General features: G+C 61.2%; 1 protein-coding gene across 2 annotated transcripts in view; it reads right to left on the bottom strand.

The window, feature by feature from the left end:
- Positions 1 to 24,558, bottom strand: part of PPP2R2C (protein phosphatase 2 regulatory subunit Bgamma) — a 51,663-nt gene extending 27,105 nt beyond the window's left edge. The window contains exon 1 of one of the 2 annotated variants that reach the window (XM_056132780.1): positions 24,291 to 24,558. In XM_056132780.1, coding sequence (XP_055988755.1) covers positions 24,291 to 24,360 — 70 coding nt within the window. In that variant the 5' untranslated portion in view covers positions 24,361 to 24,558. Of the gene's footprint in view, positions 1 to 24,217 lie in introns of both variants that reach the window. The other variant, XM_056132781.1, reaches the window with a different exon arrangement.
- Between the last annotated feature and the right edge of the window lie 1,502 nt (positions 24,559 to 26,060).

Here is a 26,060-nt window from a genome sequence, read left to right as displayed (position 1 = left end):
AGGGCAAGGCAAACACTCTCCCCGCTGTCCTATTGCCCTGGACCACGTTTCTTTCTAAACACTTAAGATGTTCCTGCCTTTCTGTCCCCGGTTTGCCTCCCAGAATGAACCTTACAAGCAGAGTTGTCCAGCCAATCACCCTCCACCCTGTCCAGGCCAAAGTGATGGAAATCCCAATGGGCCTGGACTACTACATCTTTCCTTGTCTCCTGGCCCCACACATCAGAGCTCAGCCATCAGATGCTCTCTCCTGCCTCCTTCTGTCTCTGTAAAAACACGAATGTCTCCCCACGGGGGATGAGCCCTGTTTCTGCCACAGGTGTGTTTTCCGGACCTCAGCTGTGACCTGCAAGAGGAAGCCAAGGATCTTGGGATGTCACCGTCAAATAACCCAAGTGCCTCTTATGCCCAGGGCCCCTGCAAGAGACAGACAGGAAGAGGCAGGATGGCCCCCGGGCACGGGAACACCGGCCCAGGAAAGTCAGAGAGGCCGGGAATCCTGCCCCCGGGGCTGTGGAGGAAATGCAGCCCTGCTAGTCCAATCCCAGACTTCCCGAAGAAACACACAGCCACATCCCAGGTTCTGGCCAGGCAGCACCAGAACCCGGGCGGCCAAGAGACAGGCCAGGCCAGTCGCTAAGGCGGCATGGCAGGCGCTTGGCCTGTGGCCAACTCGAGTTCCCTGGGCCCCGACAGGAGCAACCCCAGAGTAGAGAGCCAGGAGTCAGCCCGGAGCACAGCTGGGTGTGGCTCAAGGACCAAAAACCAAACCCCAAACCGGAACACTGGTTTAGACTTAGCTGGGGTTGGTGGATTTACCCCCCAAACCACAGGAAGACGTCAGGAGCACTGGTAGGAGAAACGCAACATTCTGAAGTCAAGTACCTTTTAATAGATGGACTTCGAAGTCAATTTTAAATCATTCAAAAGTGGGCACGCTACACTCAAAAAGATAGAAATTCATGGGTCGGTGCGATGGTACAGTGGGGAGGGTGTTTGCCTTACATGCGGCCAACTCTAGTCCTATCCCCAGCATCCCATATGGTCTCCAAAGCACTGTAAGGAGTAATTCCTGAGGGGAGTAGCCAGGAGGAATCGCTGAGCATCACCAGATATGAACCAAAAACAAAACAAACAAAAGGACATAAAGTCACCCTACAGGATGGTGCTGTTCAATTTCTAAAGTCTTTCAAGTGAAGAAAGTACTCTTTTAAGAATTAACTGGATAGGGGCTTGAGCGACAGCACAGCGGGTAGGGCGTTTGCCTTACATGTGGCCGACCGGGGTTCGATTCCCAGCATCCCGTATGGTCCCCTGAGCAACGCCAGGAGTAATTCCTGAGTGCACGAACCAGGAGTAACCCCTGTGAATGGGTGTGACCCAAAAAGCAAAAAAAAATAATAATAATAATTAACTGGATAATATGTGAAATATAAAATGCTTTCCTAGTGGTTTGTATTATAGCCAGTATTTGACTGTAAGTTGACTTGCAAACACTTTGGGCAGAAATAAAGAACAGCTATCAGAAAGAAAGAAAGAATGAACGAAAGAAAGAAAGAAAGTCTTTCACATGTGGTGAGGCTGACCCAGAAATGCTACAATCATAAAATACACATCAGATCCTGAAGAATCTGAATGAAAGACAGAACATGAAATGCCTCCTTGCTAATTCCAATTATCTTTATTTAACTGACTATGGGCTGACTGTGTTTGAATGTGGACTGTGATTCTTAAACTGAACCGCACTGTTTCTCTTACATAGCCAACAATAGAAAAATTAAACATTTTAAATTGGCATGTAACATTCCTATTTCTCAGTGCTGTCTTAGAGAACAAAAATTTCATAATTAATGGGAATTTCAAAAGTAAGTAGTTCCAGACTCAGCACTGAATCCCGGAAGACAGCAGTTCGCCAGAGATTTCTGTGGACCCCGTGCTGAGTCGATTTCACCGGGGCAGCTCAGATGGAGAGGGTGTCCTCTCTCCGCCCGCTCCAAATGAACCTCCGGTGGCCACAAACTTCCACAAGAAAAACCCAGGTATATGGGACCAGGGATGGAAGACTCCAGAACACATGGCAGCAGGGATAGGCCATCCCTTCCCATCTCCCGGCCCCTTTGGGGTCCTGCCTGTGGCGCCCACGAACTGCCTCCATTTAAGCACATCAACGGCCTTGATCCAGAGACTCCCAACTGAATCTCAGAATGAATTAGCTCCCTACAGAGATTTCCTGGACCCCAATCATTTGCAATTTTAGAATTCCAGGAGTGCGGCTGCTTTTGTGGCCACTCGACCTCTTATGATATTCATTATAAGCAACAGAAAATAATTTATCTAGCATCTGCCTGTGGCAGGCAGGTTTGAATGGTGGTGGGAAAATTCGAAATAATGGTGGTGGGAAGGTGTAATGGTGGTGAGATTGGTGTTTGAATGTGAATAACCTTAGCACTGTCTTAGCACTGTCTTCCCGTTGTTCATCGATTTTCTCGAGCAGGCACCAGTAACGTCTCACAACAAATTGTGAGACTTTTTGTTACTGTTTTGGTTTATTAAATATGTCATGGGTTACTTGCAGGCTTTGCCGTGTGGGCGGGATGCTCTCGGTCGCTTGCCAGGCTCTCCGAGAGGGGTAGAGGAATCGAACCCAGGCCAGCCATGTGCAAGGCAAACGCCCTACCTGCTATGTTATAGCTCCGGCCCGTGAACAACCTTATGAAAATAAAATTTAAAAATTAAAAAAAAAGTAAGTAGCTCCATCAAGTTGGTTACAAGTCAATTCCTGCCAGTGTGTAAACTGGCTCCACAACCACCCTCGGGGAGAAGCCACAGAGCCGACCCCGCAGGCTGCACCTCCAGGTCTTGGAGAGCTGTGCTGCTGAATCAACCAGTTCCACGACTCCTAATCTCCAAATTTCGCCTCCAAATTTCACAGCACTGACAGCCCAGTAGGAGCAGAGCAAATGAGATGGGAAAGGTTCATAGAAGCCCGCTAAGCTCGCTGAAGGCAAACAACAGCACAGACGGCTCAGCTAGACCCTGACAGCCTGCTCGGCCTCAGACCTCTGCTGTCATGGGCAGCAGAGAGTAAATTATGTCGCACCCGCTAAGGGGAGGGCCTAGTGGATGGGTAGTGGGGGACGGAGGAGGAAGGAAGCTCACACTGGTGACAGATTGGGTTGAAACATTGTATGCCTGAAACTAATGTGTTATGAGCAACTTTGTAAATCACAGTGTTTAAATGAAGTTTCAAACATTAAAAAAAAAAAAGACAAAAATGAATGTTAACAAAAGGGCAGGCGAGACTAGGATTCCTCCAAAGGATCAAACACACTTAAAAGGGTCAGACATTCAACTGACGGCAGCTTTATGAGACTCTGTAATCTATACATCTTTACAACAACATCAGTTCTTTACCACAGAGCCATGCCTGAAGCTGCCATCACCTGTCTGCATCAAAAGGGATGCATCACTCTCAGACAGCCAATCACAGGCTGCCCAAACAGCTGAGCCAATCAGGCTTCTCTCCCAGGCGAGTGAGGAAGTTTGAGGATTTGGAGATGCTGCCCTATACGCCAGAGCACAAATAAGGCAGAACTGCACAATACCATTGGTGCAGAGCTTGTTAAGGGCCCTGAGGGGTGTCTACAAGGTCAGCGGTCACGCTGCATCTGTGCCTGGGGGCTGGCAGGGAGGTCCCCCAACCATCCTTGGAAACAAGTCTCAAGCACCAGCTGGGAATAACTCCCAAGCCTTACCAGGTGTGGTGGGAAGGAAAAGGGAGAGGGAGAAGGAAGGGGATAGAAAGAGGAAGGGAAAGGAGAGGGGGAGGGAGAGGAGGAGGAGGGGAGGGAAGGAGAAGAGCGAGGAGGGGAGGAAAGGAGAAGGGAAGTGAAGGGGTGAGGGCGGGATGGGAGGATGATTCCAAATCCTGTCCCTTCTCTCAAGAAGTCACATGATGCTAAACTGTGAATTAGTAGGGATTATGATGTAACAGCTGAACATTCATTTGAAGATACAGGTACTTGGTAACCAGGTCAAAAAAATTTGTCTCCAAATCGTAAGGTGGAAAGTCAGTGGTCACTGGACACCACTTAGAAAGGAATCACAATTCCCTTTTTCTGATTCTTGGTACGGACATTAAAAATTGTGTACTGGGGCTGGAGCGATAGCACAGTGGGTAGGGCGTTTGCCTTGCACGCGGCAGACCCAGGTTCAATCCCCAGTATCCCATATGGTCCCCCAGCACCGCCAGGAGTAATTCCTGAGTGAAGAACCAGGGGTAATCCCTGAGCATCGCTGAATGAGACCCAAAAAGAAAAAAATAAATTATGTACAAATTGAAATGTCTGTGTACTGATCCTCAAACCAACCAATAAAAACTTAGGAAAGAAAAAAAATTAAATTAAAAAAAGTCAGGTGAGCCTGGGGCACTGTGTATGGCCTAAATGTTTCCACTACAATCTATGTCCAGAGGACCCCAGGGCACCCTCACCGCAAAGCTCTCACCCACTGTGGCCTCAGGGAGCTTTCCACTGACTAGCGGGTGCCAGGTCCTGGTCCAAAGCTGGGCCTGACGGACGTCAAGTCTGACTACCTCAGACCAGCCCATGGCTCAGGGCAGCCCTGAGAAGGCCCACAGCAGGCGGCACCTGAGGGGGCCCAGGATGGCAGGGGCGTGGACACCACCAGGTGGACAGTCTGATCACTCAGTGCTGGGAAGAGGAGGGTCTGGAGCACAGAGCCAACCTGCCCTGAGCAGCTGACCCGGGATGCCACGTGGCCCAAGAGGCCCAGGCCTCTGGCTGACTGGGTGCCTACCCCACTCTCCTGCCCTCTCGTGGTTGGTGGAAACCCCTGCTCACCCCACCTGCTGGTTCCAGGGGACAGGGACCTCAGACAGTGGCGTTCAGAGAGGGCTCGAACCCCGGAATCACCTCCCAAACCAACCCGTGTCCCCCACTCCCAGGATCCATGCCCCTGCCCGGCACACAGCTCCTCCGGCAGCCCCCAGGCCAATGGAGTGAGAGCTGTAATTACAGCCCCTGGCGGGCATGCTCACTCGTTGCCTAATGAAGCGACGCGTGTTCTACAAACCTGCCCCTGTGATCCAATTAACCCCACAGGGCCTCTGACGGGCTTCGGGGAGCAGCTGTGACGGTGGTGTAACGGTGTGTGTGCGCACATGTGTGTGCATGCGCTCATGTGTGTGCGAGTGTGCATGCACGTGTGTGCGTGTGGGTACGTGTGTGTGTGAAGCAAATCACATGCCAAGAGAGTGCTGGGGCTGGAGCTTTGATTTCAGTTTAACATGCAGAGACACTGTCACTGTCACTGTCCTCCTGTTGTTCATCGATTTGCTCAAGTGGGCACTAGTAACATCTCCATTGTGAGACTTGTTGTTAGGGCTATTTGGCATATCGAATATGCCACGGGGAGCTTGCCAGGCTCTGCCGTGCGGGCGGAATACTCTCGGTAGCTTGCTGGGCTCTCCGAGAGGGGCGGAGGAATCAAACCTGAGTCAGCCGCGTGCAAGGCAAACGCCTTACCGGTTATGCTATCTCTCTGGCCCGCAAAGAGACAATGGGTGTCTTCATAAAATTTTCTAAATGTCTCGCCATGAGTAGCTGAGCGGGACAGTGCCGAGGCCTCCTCTGCAGGGCGAGGGCCACAGAGAGCAGTGGGTGTGCCGGGGGGGGGGGTCCACGGGGGAACGTCACATAGCCTGCTTTTACCACGGTAAAATAACGTTACTCTCTGTGAGTCCATGTCAGAGCAGCTTATGTTCCATGAGGAGAAATACACACAAATCAACATTTTCTAAAACTGAACCAAAGGGAAAGGAGACAATGAAGACAGGGCGTGGCTGAGTGTGGGCCTGGGTGGGGGTCTGTGCCCGTTTCAGCAGGGAGGGAAGGAGGGCCAGAGAGGCATTGCACACGGGGAGCGCAGGGCCCTTCTGGCCCCCCACCCCGCAGTGACCCAGCCTCTCCAGGTGGTGGGCACCGGAGCTGCAGCACGGGAGCCCCTGCCCTTTTCCAGTCATTACACTTGCCCTTTGGGGACATGTGTCATCAGGGAGGGACATGTCTGGCCCACCTGCATGTACACGTGTGCACACCCATGACAACGTGTGCACATGTGTGCATGCTGCAGCACAACTGCCTTCCAGGCCCCCGCTTGGGCAGCCCCCTCAGGCCTGCAAGGGGCCACCGCCACCAGCGGGACTGCCTGGATTTGCCTCCCTGCTCCTCAGCCCCCTGCAGGACGCAGGACTCATGCACCTGTGGGTGAGAAACTGGGCCTGGCTCCGGGAGCCCACGTGGGAAGCATGGCACGGTGCGTGCCAGGACCGAGCTGGGCACCTCAGGGCTCACTAACTACACGCCGAAGGGCACTGCCCATGTATTACCAGTTAAACATTCTCTGTTCACCCTGCCCACCTGTCAGTCTTGTGATCTCCTCGGTGGACTTCCTGGAGGAGTTGCCGGAGCTGAAGGTAGGGGTCATGGGATTACAGGCACTTCTCCTGGCACATCCAGTTCTCCAGTGTGACTCCACTCCTGTGTCCCTTCACCCCAAGTACGGGGGGAGCAAGAGGGAGGACCCAGCTGTCTTCCTAGACACTCTCTGAGCACCCCACTCTTATTTGGAAGAAAATCCCCCCAAATGGGTCTGTTCCACAAAAGCAGAAGGACCAGAACCTTCTCTGCTGCCTCAGTTCCACACAGGTGAGTGCTCGGCCAAACCTGCCTCCCGGCTGGCCCGACCTACACGGGCTAGACATTCCTGTGTCCTGCAAGCTGAAAACTGTGTGGGTCAGCCAATCCATGTCCTGGCTGACCATGCCCTAGGTGGGCCAGCTGATCCTGTGTCCTGCATGGACTGGCCAGCACCCCCCCCACACACACACACTGAATCGGGAAGGATCAGGTCTGGCCCAGCCAGGTCAGCCATGGGGTCGGGCGGCCAGTCTGCCCACTGGGAGCCTATCTGTGCCTCCTTCCACCTCTCACTTTCCCCACCTCACTGGGCCAAAGCCGCTGCTCCCGCCCAGGCTGCGTCTGTCAGCCCAGTGGAGCCAGGCCCTCCCTCTTCCCCTCGCAGCCAATCTGGGGCACGCGACGGGCACCACAGTGCTTAATAAGTGTGATCGCCTCCACAAACACCATGGGGGAGTCTGCCACCTGCTCGGTGCCAGGCCCACTGGCTACTCCAGAGCTGGTGCCAAAACTCAAGGCAGATGCGCCACGAGCTGCAGGCCAAGTGGGAGATGGGAAGCGGAGGGGTAGGAGCATAGACAGGCACCCCCGGAGTGGCTGTTAGCCCCAGCCCCACCATGGCCCGGTGCGTCATCATACAGGTGCATGAGGGCCCGGGATCAGCGTCTCAGCCCTGGGCAAAGGGAGCATGGCTTCACTCACCCCCGCAGTGCCCCTGAACTGAGGCTCCCAGAACCGAGGCAAGCCCTGCATCGTCATGTGGACTCAGCCAGCCCAGGCCTCTCAAATGTCCTGGGAATGTTTGCAAATGCCTGAATCCTTCCAGAATCCTCAGAGCTGGGGCTGGACAGAGGACAGAGGGGAGGGCACTTGCCTTGCACACGGCAGACCCTAACTAGATCCCTGAGTACAGAGTTAGGGGTGAACCTCGAACACAGAGTCAGGAGTGAGCCCTCAGCACAGAGACAGGAGTGAGCCCTAAGCACAGAGCCAGGAGTCAGCGTGAGCACAGAGCCTGGAGTAAGCCCTGAGCAGAGGCAGGAGTGAGCCCTGAGCACAGAGCCAGGAGTAACCCTGAGCACAGAGCTGGGAATCAGCCCTGAGCACAGAGCCAGAAGTAAGCCCTGAGCAGAGCTGGGAGTGACCCTGAGCATAGAGCTGGGAGTCATCCCTGAGTAAGTGGCTGGGTGTGGCCCCCCAAGACCCTCCAAACCAGAGCGGTCAGAGCTGGCCAATCCAGGGCCCGCACACCCCGCAGGGCATGTCCTGGCCACTCCCCCCTCACCCTGCTTTTCCTCTTTGCTCTTTCTATCCTTGGCTCTTGCCCAGCTCGGCTTCCTGAGTGCCTGTGTCTAACGGCCACTGACGAGAAGGACCAGAATCCTGCTCCATCCTTCTGAGAGGCCGGTGTGCTGGTGGCCGGGCCAACTGTCCTGAGGCGAGAGCAATGCCTGCTCGGACAGGCACGGTCTTGGCCCCTGCGGCTCCTTTGTCCTGCATGACCGGCCCCGGAAAGGGCTGTGTGGCCATCTGGCCTGAACCCATCCGTGCATGCTGGGCGGAGGCAGGGAGCTGCCCGCTGCAGCTCAGACAGGCCCTGTGTGCGGATCCTGCAGGTGCCTCAGAGCTGCGTCCTGCCATCTGCCACCACGCCCAGCAAAGCAGCTCAGAGGGACCCGGGCTGGCGAGGGGTCACGTCCCCTCAGCTGACCAGCTCTTCTGGGGTCCCACCCTGCGGGGCTGCTGGCGGCCAGGCACCCTCGCGCGCCCCAGGGGAGGAAGGTGTTGGGGGTTTCTCCCGCTGGCTCAGCTGTGGAGGCTGCGGGTTCGCACGACACGACGTGGCATGGCGGGGCACATTTCCATCAGTGGGTCCCCTCCCTTCTAGCGGGGTGGCCAGAACCCAGCAGGCGTGGCACCTGCCTTTCGGGAGCCCAGCACAGCTGGACGCGGCCGCCGTGGCTGATGGCAGACCCGGCCGCTCGTGACCAGGACAAAGTCACCGGCAGAGCGTGCATGCAGGCAGGGTGCAGACACGACTGGCCTGGCCATGACCCTCTGGGCGCTGGCCAGGAAGCAGTGGAAGACGAAATACACGAATGGACATGAGTGTGCTCGAAGGAGCTAGGGAGAGGGAGGAGGAGTGGGGAGGAGGGAGTGGGGGGGAAGGAGTCACAAGGAGGAGGGAAGAGTGGAGAGGAGTGGGGTGGAGGCAGGAGGAGCAGGAGGAGAGGAGAGGGTGGTGCAGGGATGTGGAGGAGAGGGGAAGAACAGGAGGACGGGGGAGGAGGAGAGAGGAGTGGAGAGGGAGGAGGCTGAGAAGGGGAGGAGGGAGGAGTGGGTAGCAGCATCGTGGGAGGCTCGGATGGAGTCTTGCGGGCAAGTCCCCTTCCCACCCGGGACCCTCCTCACGCAGCGACGCACACGTGACCTTCTTCTTCTCCATGGTGACTGCAGGTGGCCCCTAAGACTCGGAACAGGTCCTGCTGGTGGCGGTCCGTGACCCCGGCCAGGGGCAGCAAGCAGCTCTGCAGACCCCGAGGAGTGCGTGGAGCAGAACCACGCCACAGCACGGCTTGCTGCGGCCTGGCTGCTGGTTTCCCGCGGGAGCAGAGGGCCAATTTTTAAAGCAAACTCAGAAGTGAGTGGTACCAGGGTCCACCCAGCCGGCCCTTCCTACCCCATGGCTCTGCAGGGGACTCGTCGCCAAGGACCTCCTGCTCCCAATGGGCCATGCCCAGCTCGCAGGGCTGGAGAAGGTTCCAGGAGGTGCTGGGTGCATGGCAAACGTTCTGCCTCCTCAAGGCGGCCTTGGGAGTCCCTGCAGACCATCTGGTCCCCCAGCTGCCAGCAGATGGCTCCTGGTGCACGGAGTCCAGGGCCGTGGCAGGCCCATGTGCCTGGCAGGAGGCAGGAGGCCACGGCTGGGGAGTCAGAAGTGGGGAGCACCGGCCACATACTGGTCACAGCAGGAGCAGGGAGCAGACTTGTGGTGTGGCCTCTGCCGCTGACCGGCATTCAGGACTCCACGAGACACAGCGGGAGGACACCCATCTTGCACGTGGCTGACCCGGGTTCACTTTGCAGCACCCCACCGGTCCCCCGAGCCCACCAGGAGCCATCCCGAGTGCAGAGCCGGGATGACCCCTAAGCATCGTAGGGTGTGGCCCCCAAACAAAAGAAAATGAAGAAGAGTAGATGAGTGAGGACAAAGCCCAGGGCTAAGCAAGGGCAAAGGACAGCCAAGGTCGGGTGCTGCCTGCAGGCGTGGAAGGTAGGCTCTGTCCTGTCCCAGTGGGTGCAAAGCTGCATCCCTCCTCCCAGCCGAGGGAGCAGGAGCCGGTGGCCCTGCTGGAGACGGGCTCCTCTGAGAGGAGGGCGCCCGGCCACTCAGGGTGCCGGCTAGAGCTTCCCCACAGGCTCTGAGTCTGGGGGTCCTGCCGGCGGGGCTTCAGAGGTGACCTGGGGCGGCCAGATCCTGGGGTCTGGGACACGAGGGTGAAAGTGTAGGAGAAAGGAGGGTGCCACCTGCAAGTGTCCCCAGGCTGGGGGACGGGCACAGCGGCTCTGGGAGACAGTGACCACGCCCCTGCACCAGTTAGTGAGGCCCCAAGGGCAGTGCTGGGCTGCGGTGGGGGGCGGGGCTGGGAGGGGCAAGGGGCTGCAAGGGGCAAGTGCAGGCTGGGTGGGGGCGGCACCTCCAGCCTGCGTGCGCAGCCGCCTCCCACTCTGTTTCCATGGGGACCCCCTGGAAATAACCCCTCGGCTAGCTGCTGGGCGCCTGTGCAGGGGTGCGCCCACAGCAGGGCCCATCTGGAGGGTGGCTAGTGAGGATCCCGGAGGAAGCGGGGCCACCCCGTCAGGGCCCCTCGCACACAGCAGCCACAGGAAAGGCTCCTCTGCGCTCAGAGACCCCACACAGACCGCACAGCCGCAGATACGTGGAGTCCCTGGGCCATGAGATGGGCCCCACCAGAAGGGGGAGCTCCCTGGCCTGCAGGGGGCGCTCACGCTGGGACTTGCACTCTGTCCCCCAAGGGTCCGGGCTGCGGAGGGGGGAGGTCTGCACCCCTCCCCAGGCCAGTGACCACATCTCCATTCGGCAATCACACCTCTGGCCGTCAGCACTGGACTCAGGGGAGACCCAGGTTTGTGACCAGCAGGTCACAAAGGGGGACACGCGGGGGAGAGCCCAGAAGCCTCGCAGGGGACACTCTGGGAAGAGCCTGGAGGCCTTGCAGGGGCCTCCCTGGCCAGGGCCTCCCCCCAGGAATTCCCGGGGGCCATGACCGGGACTCCTCCAAGCCCTGCTGGGCCCGAATGACCCTTGAAGGCCGTGTCCTGGCCGCGGTCAGAGCTGCTGTTGTGGGCCTCTGGGGGGCCCAGCTGAGCACTCCCCCTGGGCCTCCTGCTGCCACCCAGAGGCGACACTGCAGGGTCCAGCTCAGGTCGGCAGAGACTAGGGTCCACAGGGTCCAGGCCGTGTGGGGTAGGGGTGGGGTGGAACCAAGCAGCCTCCAGAAAATTCCGGAAGGCGATGCCTGGAGAGAGCACGCAGTCAGCTGAGCTGGTGTCAAGAGTCATCTGCCAGGTGCCCTGGTCACCCCCACTGACCCAGGACGCACGGACCCCTCTGAAGGGCCAGGGGCCACTTGGGGGACTACGGGTTAACGGGCCTCGCGTGCAACAGGACCAAACAGAAAACAGACCAGAAGCCCAGACATCAAGTCCGCCCAGAGATGCCGGCTCTGACCTCAGCCCCCTGACCCTGTTTGGACCAAGCTGCCTCAGCTGAGGGGGCTTGGACACCTTTCGGGGGCGGGGACTCCTGGTGATTCTCAGGTGCCCGAGAGCTCAGGGTTTGGGCAGATGATTCCGGGGTGCCGGGGGTAGGAGGCAGTGCCGGACTCGGGTCAGTACCCACCAGGCACGCCGAGCCACGTCCCGGGCTTTTGTTTCTCTCTCGGGAGCAGGAAACATGCCGTGGCGGGTGCGTCCACTACTGCCAGCAGGAGGAAGTTACCAAGCATGTGTGTGGGACCCGAGCTCAGGGGGAGCTAGCCTGAGGCGCAGGACTGGGTGTCCAGCACGGGGCCCTGCCTGAGCCACACAGCGCCGCCCGGCCCGGGGGCTGGATGACCAGCCGGTGCCCGGAGACCCCTGCTACACCTGCCCTGTAGGACCCTCCTCATCTTCTTCCCACCCGTCAGTCCTGGATGGCGGAAGGGACGGGAATTCCACAGATGCCCACTGGGCTCGGGCAGTCGCGGGGATGAAGGAGAGACAGGGTCGACTCCCACTGCAGCCTGGGAGGGATGAACCGCTCTCCGGCCTCCGCCCCCCAAACCCCACAGCCCCTGGCATCTGCCTGCAGCCTGGCCCGAGGCCTGGCTCCACTGCTCACGGTCAGTGCACCTTCTGTCCATCTGGCGCACTAGCCAGGCAGGCCGGCAAGCACAGCGGGGACGGGGCCGGCTGGACGGGGCCGTGGTGAGGGGGCAGGACGGGGGACATTCCTCACTCAGTTGGCCAGACACAAGGGCGAGGCCCGGATTTGGCCTCTGCGGGTCACTGTCACAACCGCTTTCCTTCTGTCAGGCCACACCCACGCCCCCCCTCCTCTTTCCTTCTGTCAGGCCACACCCACGCCCCCCCTCCTCTTCCTGCAGTTCGTGTCCCCTCCAGTCTCTTCTCAGTGCCCAGGCCGGGCGCAGCATGGAGATGGAGGCACTAATCTTGCACATGGTACCCCATACGGTCCCCTGAACACTGCCAGAAATGATCTCTGAGCACCGAGCCAGGAGTCCACCTTGAGCACTGCTGAGTGTGACTCTCCGAGTCAAAAAGAAATTCCAGTCTCAGTGCCTGCATCTAACAATCCCCTAAATCCATGCAGAGTGGGCCCGCTTCTTCCATCCCTGACGCCCCCCAGGCTCCTGCCTGCCTCTTCCCAGCACTCACCCCCTGGCCACCTGCTTTGTTTGGGGCATGCAGGCCAGGTCCCCTTCCTAGGCGAGACCACCCCCTCCACACCCAGTGCATGCTAGCAAACCTGCATGGTGGGGGGCGCATCCCAGCAATGCGGCTGTTTCTGGCCCCCGCCTCTCCCCTGCAGACCCGACTCCTCTCCCGCCATCCCAAACACAGGAGGGAGGGACCGTCCCCGCTGGCATCTCTACAGGGACAGACGGTGATGCCTGTCTGGGCCTGGGCAGGGCAGTGGGGGGGCCAGGTGGTGAATCCTGCTTTATGCCACGGTGCCACGAATGGGCGGCCCGGGGCAAGCCCCAGCCTGCCTTGGCCCAGTCTCTGGCCAGCAGTGGGAGGGGTCGGGAGGGGCTGCGTGAGCCCAGAGCAGGGAGGCAGCTCTAGGGAGTGAGGCCCTGGTCTCCGAATATCAGCAGTACAGACACCTCAGAGCTCCACAGCCACCCTCTCCCGCCCAGGCCAGAGGCGCCCAACACGCCGCCCCCCCCCACCCCCGCCCCGTCCGTCCACTCACTCACAAGACACCAGACCCCCATCCTGCACTCCCAACACACCGGGACCCCATCCCAGGTCGTTCACTTGCTCATAAGACACTGACCTTCCCCACAGCACAGTGACACTCGCCTGCCCCCACAGCCCAGCCCCATCCCCGGCGCCTTTCCGCAGAGGACATGCTGGCCCTGGACCCAGTCAGTGATCCAGAGTGGCCATGTTCCCCCCCCCCCGCCCCGCCCAGACACCAGCTCATCATCACAGGGGCCTCGAGGACCCTGTGACCCCGTCTCCAGGGAAGGACACGGGCAGAGCAGCCCGAGCAGCCCTCGGCCCCCACTGCCACACAGACACACAGGCGTGGCCAGAGCACTGTCCAGCTCGGGGTCTGGAAAGGGCACCAGCAGGGTCTATGCAACTGGCTTGCAGCACGGCCTGCCAGGGATGCGTTCGCTGGCCCAGCACAGAGGAGGAGCCCCAGCCTCCCCGCACTGTCCCCAGGGAGGACAGGGCCACGTGGGACAGCAGGGCTGGGAGTCCACGCAAAGCCCCCGTCCCTACTGCAGCAATTCCAGCTGACTAACTAAAGGGCAGCGCTGGACAGGGCTGGGCAGGGCAGAGCTGGACGGAGCTGGAGGGGAAACCTCTGGAGCTAGTGCTGGGGGAAGGCGTGCTCCCTCTGTCCATGGTGCTGATGCGGGCTCTGGGCCTTACGGACACCATCTGGGGTGCAGGGCACACGCAGAGGGGCCGGGAGGACCTTAGGGTGGGGGACGCGAAGGCACTGAGAGCCTCAGATATACAGGGGGCTGAACACAGCACCCGGGGGGACTGCGGCCTGACTGCCCAGGGACGAGCACCGGCAGAGGGCCCTGCCCAGGGGCAGGGGTGTGGCACACAGCATCAGTGCCCAACTCTGCTTCCCCGAGCTGGGGGAGGGGTGACTTTGGGGGTCGGGTTTCTTCATCTGCAGGAACCGGAGAAGACCCCAACCCCTCAGGCTGCACCAAGCAGGGAGAGAGGAAGAGCCGACCAGTCGAAGGCCTCAGGGATCTGTCACACAGGCCGCACAGAAGCAGCTGCTGCGGGCAGGTGTCACCGAGACTGAGGCAGTTGGCTCTGGAGACACAGCTCAGGGCTTCAGGTGCTGGCCTTGCATGCAACCAACCCACGTTCCACCCGAGACTGTCCAGGAGTGAGCCCTGAGCACAGAGCCGGGAGTGAGCACAGGTGCAGGAGGGGTCATACTGGCAACTCATGGAGCCCCACCTCCCCATGCACGAAAAGCATGTGTGAGCTGCGAGGACTCCGGTCAGCAGCCACCTTGCCGTGCCAAGCGGCCCATACGCCTGACCCAGCCCCGGAGACACTAGGCATCTGAGTCCAAGTGGCCAAGAGCACTGTGTCCTGTAGGTGTCTCGGCGCTCACGGTGTGACCTGGTCTTCATGACCCATCACGGGGTCATCCCCACCCGTTCCCAAAGCTCCAATGATGCCGACACCCCTGCCACAGCAGTCACCATCAGCGACAGACACGCCTCCACCACTGTCCTCCCCCGGACACACAGCCACACTGGCTGGGCTGTCCACTGCCAGCTCTCCGCGCTGAGTTAGACATGTATAGAGAGACGATGAGCACCCAGAGCCCTGTGAGTGACCCATCCACTGACCCACCCATCCATCCACCCACCTATTCATCCACTGACCTACCCATCCATCCACCCCCCTATCCACCCGCCCACCCATCCATCCATCCACCCACCATCCACCCACCCATCCATCCATCCACCCATCCAACAACCCATTCATCCACCCATCCACCCACCCATCCATCCATCCACCCATCCACCAACCCATTCATCCACCCATCCACCCACCCACCCATCCACCCACCCATCTATCCACTGGCCCACCCATCCATCCACCCGCCCACCCACCCATCCACCCACCCATCCATCCATCCACCCATCCACCCGCCCACCCACTCACCCACCCGCCAACCCATCCACTGACCCACCCATCCATCCACCCACCCATCCACTGACCCACCCATCCATCCACCCACCCATCCACTCACCCACCCACCCTCCATCCACCTACCCATCCATCCATGTACTGACCCATCCATCCACCCATCCGCCCACCTATCCATTGACCCATCCATTCATCCACCCATCCACCCACCCACCCATCCACCCACCCACCCATCCATCTTCCAACCCATCCACCCACCCATCCATCCACCAACCCATCCATCCACCCATTCATCACTTATTTTTAACACCAGAGTGACAGAGACAGACAGGATGCTGGTGTGACATGCGGAACTGTAAGGATCTTTAAAGATCATCCAAACGGGATGGGTGCACAGAGAGGAGGCGTAGATGCTATTTTCACCAGACCCCAACATATTGGGGTCTTTATCCAAGTCCCTTAAAAATACTCCATCCAGGGCTGGAGCAATAGGAGAGCGGAAGGGCACTTGCCTTCACGTGCCGACCCAGATTCAACCCCAGCTTCCCATATGCCCCCCCATCCCCCCCCCCCCCCCCCCGGCACGGCCAGTTGTGATTCCCGAGTGCAGAGCCAGGGGTAAGCCCTGAGCATCGCCAGGTGTGGCTAAAAATAGACAGAAACATCATTCTTGCTGCCTACATATGGCCCCGAGCAAGAGAGCTGTGAGTTTCAGGACACGGAACACTCGCCCTGTCTCCATTTAGAGCTCCGAGAGTCGGAGGCAATCTGGGCTCCGTCTGGTGTGGCCTCTTCTGTCTCGGAGCTCCTCTCCCATGCACAGGTCAGCAGCGGGGACCTGCCAGGGCCAGCGTGGCTGCAGTCTTCCTCTTCCCTCTCTGTTGCCTGGGCAACCCTCTCCCCACACGTGCCCAGGCACTCACACGCACCGTCTGTGGCGCCGAATGGATATGCCGCCCACACGGCCACTGGAGATGGTCTTCTTGGAGGGGCCACAGGACAGCCTGGCCTCCAGAGTGCCCAGACTTTGCACGGTCAGTGGCGGGCATAAGCAGGGGACAGAATCAAGTTGGAGAATGAAATCTGCTGCCCTGTGTTTGGCTTCCTCCTGGCTCTGGCCTCAGGGCTCTCAGGGTGGTGCTCAGGGGACTCAATGTGGGGACGGAGGAGTGCTGCGTGCACGGCCTGCCCCTTCCCCCCCGTACCATCTCTGACCTTGAGGGTGACGCTTCTGGCGAAATCAGCAGTGTTACTCTCCACCCTTTATTCCACTTCCTCTGACTTCGGGTGCTGCTCCGATGAGATGAAAGACAGAAATTAATTTCAGGGGCATTTCTTTCCTTTCCTAAAAAGCATCTTGACATATGTATAGCCCCGTGGACAGGGAGTCCTGACGTCAGTCTCTCTACTTTCACAGTTTCAACGAGGGGCCACCTTGAGGCTATAGAGGGTTCAGACTTGTTTTTATCACTCAAGCAACATCGAGGCCCAACTCCTCCTCTGGCTGTGGGATCCGTGCTGAGCTCCTGCCTCCACGCCAGCCTGGGATGCCCAGAGTATACAGCGGAGGGAGGCTTCCCGGCCGTTCCTGCAGGGAGAAGTCAGAGTTCCTGGGACCCCCTGAGCTGTCGTGCTCACAGGATGCTGAACTCATTCTCACAGGCAGGCCCTGAAACCCAGGCTCAACCTGCGGTGTAGACACTCTGCAGTGTAGACATCACTTGTCTCCAATGAGCACACAGCTCCGTGACTCGCACAGAGTCAGTGTGTGTGTGTGTGTGTGTGTGTGTGTGTGTGTGTGTGTGTTGGGGGGTGCACGCTTTGGGGTACATGAATGACTGCGCAGTGCTGAGGAGGGTGCCCCAAGCCAGGCCCTGCGTTCGTTCCCCAACAGTGTGTCTGACCCTCAGGACGTCCAGTGTGACCCTGGTGCCCTGAGCAGTACCAGGTTGAGCACTGACCACCAGACCCCCAACTGCAGGCAGAGTCTCGCAGGAGGGACTCCACCCAGCACAGCCCCTGTTTTAACAAACTGATGGTGCACGTGAACATGGCCAGAGGATCTTCATCAAGGGCGTGACCAGGTCAGATGGGCCATCCTCAGGAAAGCTCCAGGGCGCTCCCCAGAGCTCTGGGAACTGACAGGGACACGCTCTCTGGATCCAGGAGTCGAGGATGGCAGCAGGAGGGCCCTGGGTCTCACCTCCGCATCGGAGGGCCGAGAGCAGAGCATTTTGGTCCACCAGCTGTTTGGTGAAAGTGGCCCCTGGACCCAATCCTGCCCTCAGCCCTATTGCTGCCCCACCGGACACTGAGGGGGTCCTGGTCTTCGGTCGGCGGCGAGCAGGGTCTGGGAAGTGGCACAGTCTGTGTTGGAGGCTGCCCCCAGTGTGGACGCACTGTGGGTGGGGGCTGGCCTGGGCTACAGGGGTCTTTGGGTGGGAGCGTGGGCTTTCCTGGCGGTGCTCAGGGGTCACTCCTGGGAATCAAGCTGGGGTTGGCAAGTGCTGTGACCTGTCCTGTCTCTCCGGCCACTGAAAAGCCGTGTGTGTGTGTGTGTGTGTGTGTGTGTGTGTGTGCACTCAGGTGAGGCACAGGAACCGTGTGTGATTTTGTGTATGCATGAGCATGTGCATGTGTGTATATGTGTGTGCACGTGTGTGTATGTGCACGCACATATGTGCATGTTATGGGTATGTTTATGCATGTGTGTGTGCACGTGTGTGTGCATGCATCTGTGTGTGTGTGTGTGTGTGTGTGCATTCCCTGAGTCCCTCTGCACAAGCCTGGTGCTCCCCAGCACACTCAGAGCTGCACTTGCAGTCAGGGTCTTCCGGGGAGCCACCGAATGAAAAATGAGGTCAGGGGGTGGTCTGGGGGGGGAGTGGGCGGCCCCCAGGGGAGGCCTTGAGGCTGTAGTGGGGTGCAGCCAGGCCTCAGAGGCGGCTTTGTTCTCCCTCAATGGGCCACTGGGCCTCATGAGGGATAATACCCCACTGTGGGACAGTGCAGAGGCCCCGGGTGGGCCCACTCCAGGGCCCCTGGCTCAGAGGGAACCGTGGGGTGACAGGCGCATGTGGGTCTGCTCTTCCTGCCAAAAGGGACTGCTGCCCCATGCCCGGTGCCCGGTGCCCAGCACCCTGTCCTCTGCAGAGCAGTGACCGGCCGCGCACTCTCCCCTGATCCCTGTAAGCCCCCGGGTTCCAAGCCCACCTGACACCCTCAGACCACGGGGCCGGCAGGTCAGCGCACCATGCAGACCACCCGCTCCTGCCTCTGCCTTCTTCTTCTCCACGTGGGGGCGCAGAGGGCGGACTCCGGCCTGACCCCGGCTCTTGGCTCTGCCCTGGCCCATGCACGACCTTGGATACCCCAGAGCCCCAAAGAGCTGAGAGACACACGGGATGGACAAAAGGGCACAGACTTGACGGGACCTCGAAGCAACCAGCAAACCAGGGCTGCGTCATCTGGGGCTCTGGCAGACTGCTGCCCCTCTCGCCTGAGGGCGTGTCCATCTTTCCCCGGCAACTCTGGGCTCTGTCCTGAGACAGCCGGGATGCCCAACAGAGACCAACCAAGTTGCTCCAAGGTCACGAAGTGACACCGGCAGTGGGGAGGCCTAGGAAGGTGCCCAGAGCCTCCTAGGGCCTAGACAGATGCGGGCTGAGGTCTGCCCTGGAAGGCTGAGGGCGAAGAATAGCAGGCAGGCCCAGTGAGCCCACGGGAGAGGGCTCTGGGGCACTGGCCACTCCCTGGGATGCAGGGCAGCTGGGCCCGCTGCTGTGGGCTTGCCTTGCGCCAGCTTGGGGGCATCTGAGGCGGGCATCCCTGGCCACTGCGCTGTCGCTGGCACCCATGTCTCGCTGGCTGTCCCTCATCTGCCCCTGAAATCCAGGGCCACCCCTGGCTGCATGGGAAGGAGCCGCCTGACTGCCAAGCCACGCTCAGTCCTGCAAGGCCGGGCTGGGTAGTACACGCTGGAGGAGAGTCCCGCCTGGTGGCCCATGTCCCCCACAATCAGGGAGCAGCCTGGGCGATGGGGGCGCCGGTTGGGGGCTGAAGCCGCCCCATCATTCTGGAGGGAGACCCGGGCACTGTCAGGAGGGGCCCCCATGCCGGCAGAGCGGGGGCCAGGCTGGCAGGGGCGGAAGCACTTGAAGTCCTTTCTGCTCCCCCCCCCCCACCCCCCAGTTACTTATTGGTTACTTTGCAGGCCAAGTGAGAAAGTTCCCCATCAGCTGCACGCCAGGGACCCTGGGGAGGGGGTGCGACTATCAGGCCCAACCCAGGGGGTAACTGGGTCATGGATACATGTGGTCTGGCCTGGATGGATGCGGTCTGGTCCAGCTGGATAGAGTCTGGCCCGACAGACGTGGTCTGCTGCGGGTGGATGCAGATGCAGTCTGACCTGGATGGACACGGTTTCACCAGGATGGACAAGAGTTCGACCCAATGGACACGGGTTTGACCCGGATAGATACAGTCTGGCCTGGATGCAGTTTAATCCTAATGGATGTGGGCTTGACAGTATGGACGCAGCTCGATTTGAATGAACACGATCTGACCCAGATGGACACAGTCTGACCCGGATGGACGCGGTCTGGTCCGGATGGACACTGTCAGTTTTGGCTGGACACGGGGCACCCCTGGTGAGCACGAGCAGTGGGCTCCAGTGCTGTGGCAGCTGTTTCCCCTCAGGGCCTGCTCCCACTGGAACCAGCGACTCGGGGCCAGCAGGACTCAGGCTGGACTTGGGCGTCGCGAGCTGCCGAGACACCCCTCCCTCGCTCTGTCCACCCAGAGTGCCGCAGAGGGCTCGGGGACAAACACCCTGCCAGCTTCCCGGTGGCTAAGTGTGGCGGCCCAGCCTCTCCCTCTGGGCTACTGTGGCCACGCCACAGGAAGCCTCCCACCTTCTCACTCAGCTGGCCAGTGTGGCTGGGGTGGAGATGGGCGAGCTGGGCAGATGACCGCTGAGGCAGGGGTGAGTGGCCCTGGCCGAGACACAGGCGCGGCTGCTCAGTGCTGCCCCCCACCCCCCCGCGCTGGAGCTGGCGGGACAGTCCCAACGGGTCTCGGCAGAGACCCCACAGCCTCTCTTAGAGGAGCCCACCCTTTCCCGCGGAGGCACAGCATCACTGAGGGGCAGGCACCCCTACGCCCACAGGCCATCTCAGGCCATGGGCTCATGAGCACTCCCGTCACCGGGCCAGGAGGGGACCTCCCTGAGAAGATGCCTCACCAAGCAGGGACACCCCAGCCCCATCCCGAGAAACCTACAGGGTCCGGGAGAGGGACGCAGAGCTGACCCCATGACCCTGAGACTCCCAGAAGCAGGCTCCCGAGGGCTCCTCTGGCGGGAGGGCCAGGGAGGGGAAAGGAAGCCGGACTGCAGCATACGGGGATCCCTGAGGCAGGAAACACATGGCGCCGGAGCCGCCCGGTGTCCGGACAAGCGGCCAGGAGGGGGTCAGTCTGCACGTGTCAGCTGCAAGCAGTGCACTGGCCGTCCAAGGGAGAGATGAAGCCACCCTGAGAGTCAGAAGCCTGAATCCCGAACCCCGGACACCCGAATCCCAGAGGACAGGAAGGAAGTCCAGAGAACTGGAAACCCAGGGGCTCCGAAGCTCCGAAAGCCGGAAGTTCTGAGCACCGGAACTATGAGGCAGATGCTGACGTACCTCACCAAGGGCCCCACCTGTCATGCTCTGGCAGCTGCCAAGGACGTCCTGATGAGGCTGGCACCTTTGCCGTTGCGAGATGGGTACCCAAAGGGTTCTAGAAGCATCCCTCTGAGGCCAAGCTGAGCGACGCCCCGCCCCCCCTCCCCCCGCCCCGCTGGACCAGGGCTCTTCTGCTGGGAGCCCCACATTCACCTGGAGAGACCTGTCTCTGTGCCCAGCAGGCAAAGCCCGAGGAAAGCAGGAAGCCATCTTCGTCCCTGGAAGAGGCCGGGGCGCCGTCCTCCTCACCACCTCCACTCCTGGGCCGCCCCTCTCCACTGCTCACCCGCACGGGGATGTGCCCAAGGGAAGCGACAACAGGCCAAGGACGGGGCACGGGGGAGCAGAGTCTGCAGGAGGCAGAGGCAGACTGGCAGTGGGTGGGAGCGAGGCCCCGTGACACACAGCCCTGACCCTGCCAGGCACTCCGATGCCTCATTCTGTGTCCCGGGCTGGCGATGCCAGTGCCCGCCTCCCTCCTGCCCTGCTGTGCCAGGGAACTCGGAGAAGGGAGTCAGAGGTGGGCGGGGGCCCCAGGCACCCAGTGCAGCAGAGAAATGCCCCTTCTGCTCCCCTGAAAGCTGTGTTCTGGGCAGGGATATGCAGCCACCACCCGGGCTCTGGAGGAGAGCTTAAGCAGTCAGGGGCAGTTCCAGGCGGAGAACACAGCCGAGCCAAGGCCCTGGGGCTAATGGGGGAAACGACCGCTCAGGGACAGGAAACAGATGAGAGTCACGGAAGCTGAGTGTCTGGGGACTACCTGACCAGGAGGGGTGGGAATTCTGAGGGAAACAGGGCAGTACATGGGGCTTACTCCTTGCACTGTGCTCAGGGATCAGCCCTGTTGGGGGAGTAGGCTGTGCTGGAGAGTGGCCTGGGGATGATCACAGGCAGGACAAGGCCCCCTTAGATGAGCTTCCGGCCCAGGAATCTGCAGGCTGGGTCTTCTACAAACTCTTAACTCCCACTGTTGGCCCACAAAGTTCTTCCAGGCACGAGGCATAATTATTAAAGCAATTTACCAGCCCACCCCTCGCTCTGCGAGCACTTTCCTATCTGCACAAAACCCATCACCCCATTTGTTTGATCCCCATATGAAGAGAGAAAGCGACGCTCAGAAAGGTTTAGTAACTTGTCAGGGGTAGCACAGCTCGAGAAGAGACGGAAGTGAGAACTAGAGCCAGGTCTCTGTGGGATGCAGGTCTGCAGCCTGGCCTGTGTTCTGAGCACTGATATGTGGTCAAGGTCCAACATGCAGCTGCCCGCCCAGCGGGAAGGTCGCATCAGGCATGCCGGGATCCTGAGTTGCCCGGAACCACGGCATCCTTCTGTCCTGGCCCTGGTAGCAAATCGCCACCCCCTTCACTGCCCTCCAGTGCTGAGCCCTGCGCCCGATCTCATGGCACACGGGGGACACAGCCAGATGTCAATGGCTGGGTCTCTTGTCCAGAAAATGGAGTGCGGGGGGGGGGGGGGGTGCAGGTCTGGGATGACCCTTAGCACACTGCAGCCACTACTGACCAATCGAGGTCATCTGCCGTCTCCCCTGGGCAGGGTGGCAGGAGTCATGCCCTCCACAGATGGGGAGCTGCCTGTTGAGAACAGACCCTCACAATCTCCCAGAAGATGGGCCGTGGGTAGCCGAGCTCTGGAACATAGACCCCCACCCCCAGACCACTCTGCCGGTGCCCAGAGCTCACGGAGACTGGCACATGGTAAGGAGATGCTCACTCAGCGAGTGTTGTGGGAGGAGGAAGAGGAGGGAGGAAATCCACTTCCAAGGCAGGGCTAAGCACATCACCTGATTTCCCGCTGATCAATTTACAAGAAAAAGGGAAGGAGAGTGAGGGTGTAGGTTGTGGCCAGGGCCCACTGTGTGCCCGCCCGCAGGGGGCTTTTCTCAGGCTACATCGCCCCTGGTCCAGAAGGCCCTGTCCATAGCCTCCGCCCAGTCAGACCGGCCCCCTGCGAGTCACCCTGAGGCCTCTCTGACCCCCCTGGGCCTGAACAACCGGGTCCTGCCTTCCCACTCTCACCACAGCTGGTGACAAAAGGCTTCCGGTGCCCTGGGCCTCTGAGAACCCCAGGCCAAGGGCTGACCAGCCCGGACTGCCCTGCCCCCTCTCCTTCTCCAAGCCCCAGCAGCAAAGCATGACTCAGCGATCTCCTCCCGCGGCCAGCACCACCCCGCAGCACCCCCCCCCCCCCCACCAGGTTCCACACGCAGCCACAGCTCCCGGTCTGGGATGCTGAATGCTGGTCGTCAACCAGCCTGACGCGGCTCAGGCGCGGCTCTGCCGCCCGCGGGGCCTCCTACCAGGCAGCGCCCGGCACCAGCGCCGAGTCCCGGCCCGAGCGCACGCGGCGCGCTGGCACTGCACCCACGCGCACGGCCCCGAGCGCACACGGCGCGCTGGCACCGCACCCACGCGCACCCGCGCTGCGCGCACCGCCCAGGGCCCCTCCCCCTGGGGGCGCCCACCCGCGGCCTCTCCCAAGAACCCACCGCCGCCCCCCCCCCCCACGGCAATTCTGAGGCTGGTGGCTCCAGGAGCCCTTAAGGAGACACATAACCAACCCCTACATCTGGCTGCCCCCCCCCCGCGCGGCGCACTGACACCCCCACTGCGCGCTCTCCCCACCCCTCCTCCGACCCTTGATTCCCCGCTGCTGCGGATCAGCGTGTCACCCCCAGCTCCCTGGAAGTTACCGGCTAACTGGGAGGGGCCTCCAGCTCCGGGTTCCACCTGCCTCTCCTGGGGGTGGGGGCTGGGCTGGGGCGGCGGCGGCCAATTTAGGGGGCGTTCAAAGGCAAGGCCCGTGGGGGCGGGAATGTGCTGCCAGTTCGGGGCCATGTCTCGACCTCCTCTCATTCACCCGGGAATAAAGGACCACTCCCAAATCGGCGCCTTCTCCCCCACAGATACCCAGGTTCTGGGGGCGCAGGGAGGGGCCGGGCGCGCAGAGTCGACCTCCCGGGAGAAATGGCAATGTGCACGAGGATGGATCCCCCCTATTTTTCTGGGTGCCTGCTCGCCTCCGGGAATATATCTGCAGCCGAGAAAATTCTGCGGCTTTAGGCCGGGCGGGCTGCCACGGCCACCCCCGGGACGGACGCCGCTGCCCTCTCCTGGGGTCTCGCGGAGAGCCGCCCGCTGGCCAGGGCGTACGCCCAAGGCGACCGGCCTGCGCGGAGGAGGGCGCTGCCCGCGGGCGGACGCACGGCCGGCCCCGGCCGGGCACCGGCCTGGCTCGCTCCCTCCCCCGCTCCCTCCCTCCGGGCCCGGGCGGGGGACACGACACACAGCGCGCGGTCCAAACCTTCGGAGGGTACTCGGTGCGATGGCATCGCCACGCCGCGGCGGCCGGGGGCCTCGGACAACACGTACGTTACCTTCTGTCACATAGCTGTGGTCCCGCAGGAAGCTGTGGTTAATTTTCCGCGTGTCCGTGTCCTCGCCCATTGAAGGCCGTGCCCGGTGCCCTGGGCATGCCCCGCCGCCGCACAGCGATGCAATCCGCAGAGGTGGCGCCGGGCGCGCGGGCCATGCCGCCGCAGCCTAGCAGGGGCGCGGGCCGCCGGGGGCTCGGGGAGCGAGCATCGCGGCCGGCGGGTCGGGGCGAGCCGGGGCCCGGGCGCTCATCCCGGCCGGCCCGTGTGCGCTGCGCGCTGCGTCCGTGCGCCCCGCGGGGGCGGCGGCGGCGGGAGCGGACGCGCGCGGCGCTGCGGCGCCGACCGAGCCGGGGCCGAGCCGGGCCGCCGCCGCCGCAGGCCCCTCCCCGCGCCGCCCGCGCCCGCCGCACGGCCGGCGGGCGGAGCCGCACCTGGGGGCCGGGGGTGGGGGCAGGGGGTCTGGGAGAGACCAGACCGGGGCGGGGTGGGGGGGGCGGCCCGCGGGCAGCTCCTGGTGCAGGACCTGAAGGTCAGACGGGGCAGGGGCGGGGGCGACCCAGATGGAGGATACTGACAAGCCCCAAGGCCCCTTTGGAGGGCAGGGCCGGATTCGGGCGTGGGGACACGCGTCCTAGGAGGCCAAACAGGGTGAGATGGCGCGGGGAGCCGCCTCCCCCGGGCAGAGCTGCCGTCCCGGAACCGAGGGGCTCATGTAGAAGCAGGGTCGGGGTCCCCCAAGGCTCCATGAGATCGCGGCCTCCTGCACCCCCCCCCAGCTAAGTCTCCGGGCTGTATTCCCTGATACCCCAGCCTCCTCCAGCCCCCAGAAGCCTGCGTGGGGCCCCAGGGGGACTTCAGAAGAACACTGGCCTCTGGGGCTCTCTTCTGGCACCTCAAGAGCTGTCCTGACGGGGCCGGAGGATGGGGTCACAAGGGAGATCCCGGGCGGGCGGAACCATGGTGCGGAGGGGAGGGCACTGCCTTGCATGCCTCCGACCCCGGTCAGTCCGCTGAACACTGCGAGGAGTGATTCCTGAGTGCAGAGCCAGCAGTAACCCTTGAGCACTGCAGGGTGTGGTCAAAAAGAAGAGGGAGGAGGGGAGAGGAGGAGGAAGAGGAGGAGGGGGAGGAGGAGCAATTCCCCATTCCCCATTCCCGGCTGGCTGCGCTGCGGAATTAGGGCATTTCACAGCAAAGTTGGCCTTTCATTAGCCGGAAGTGCCCAGGGCGAACAGAGCAGTTGGGACCCAGCCCCCTGAGTGTAAGGGAAGGGCCTTGGAGTGGCCCAGGGGCTCTCCTGAGGACACAGTTGTGGAGTCCGGGACCTCCCATGTGGCCTTCCCCTTCCTGTCGGATATTGGGGCGACCCCACATTCTCTCTGCCCCCTCAGCTCTGCTGAAACCCTTCATGGAAGGCCTGGAGCCCCCCAGGGGGAGTCCTGCCATGTCTGTCTGCAGAGTTGGCTGCACCCCAGGTGGGCGATCTCCAGCCTCACTGGGCACTGAGGCTTGGCATGGCCCCCTGCCGCACAGCTGTCCCCTCCCCCCTAAGGGCACCAAGAACCCCACCTCCTGCAGCACCCCTACACCAACACGGGCCCTGCCCTTTCACCCCTCCACCTCACACTCATCTCTGCCTCTTTTCATGGCCGCGTGCCCGCTCTCCCCTGCCTACACACCCCCCCCCCCCCCCCCCCCCCCGTAGAATTCACTTAGGCTGTCTCCACCCTCTGTCCCAGCGCCGGGCAGAGGGGAAAGTGGGTTACAAGG

Source organism: Sorex fumeus, unplaced genomic scaffold (assembly GCF_029834395.1).
Source record: "Sorex fumeus unplaced genomic scaffold, SorFum_2.1 ptg000095l, whole genome shotgun sequence".
NCBI lineage: Eukaryota > Metazoa > Chordata > Mammalia > Eulipotyphla > Soricidae > Sorex > Sorex fumeus.
Note: the sequence above shows the minus strand (reverse complement) of the source record. Positions and strands in the feature narration are given on the sequence as shown.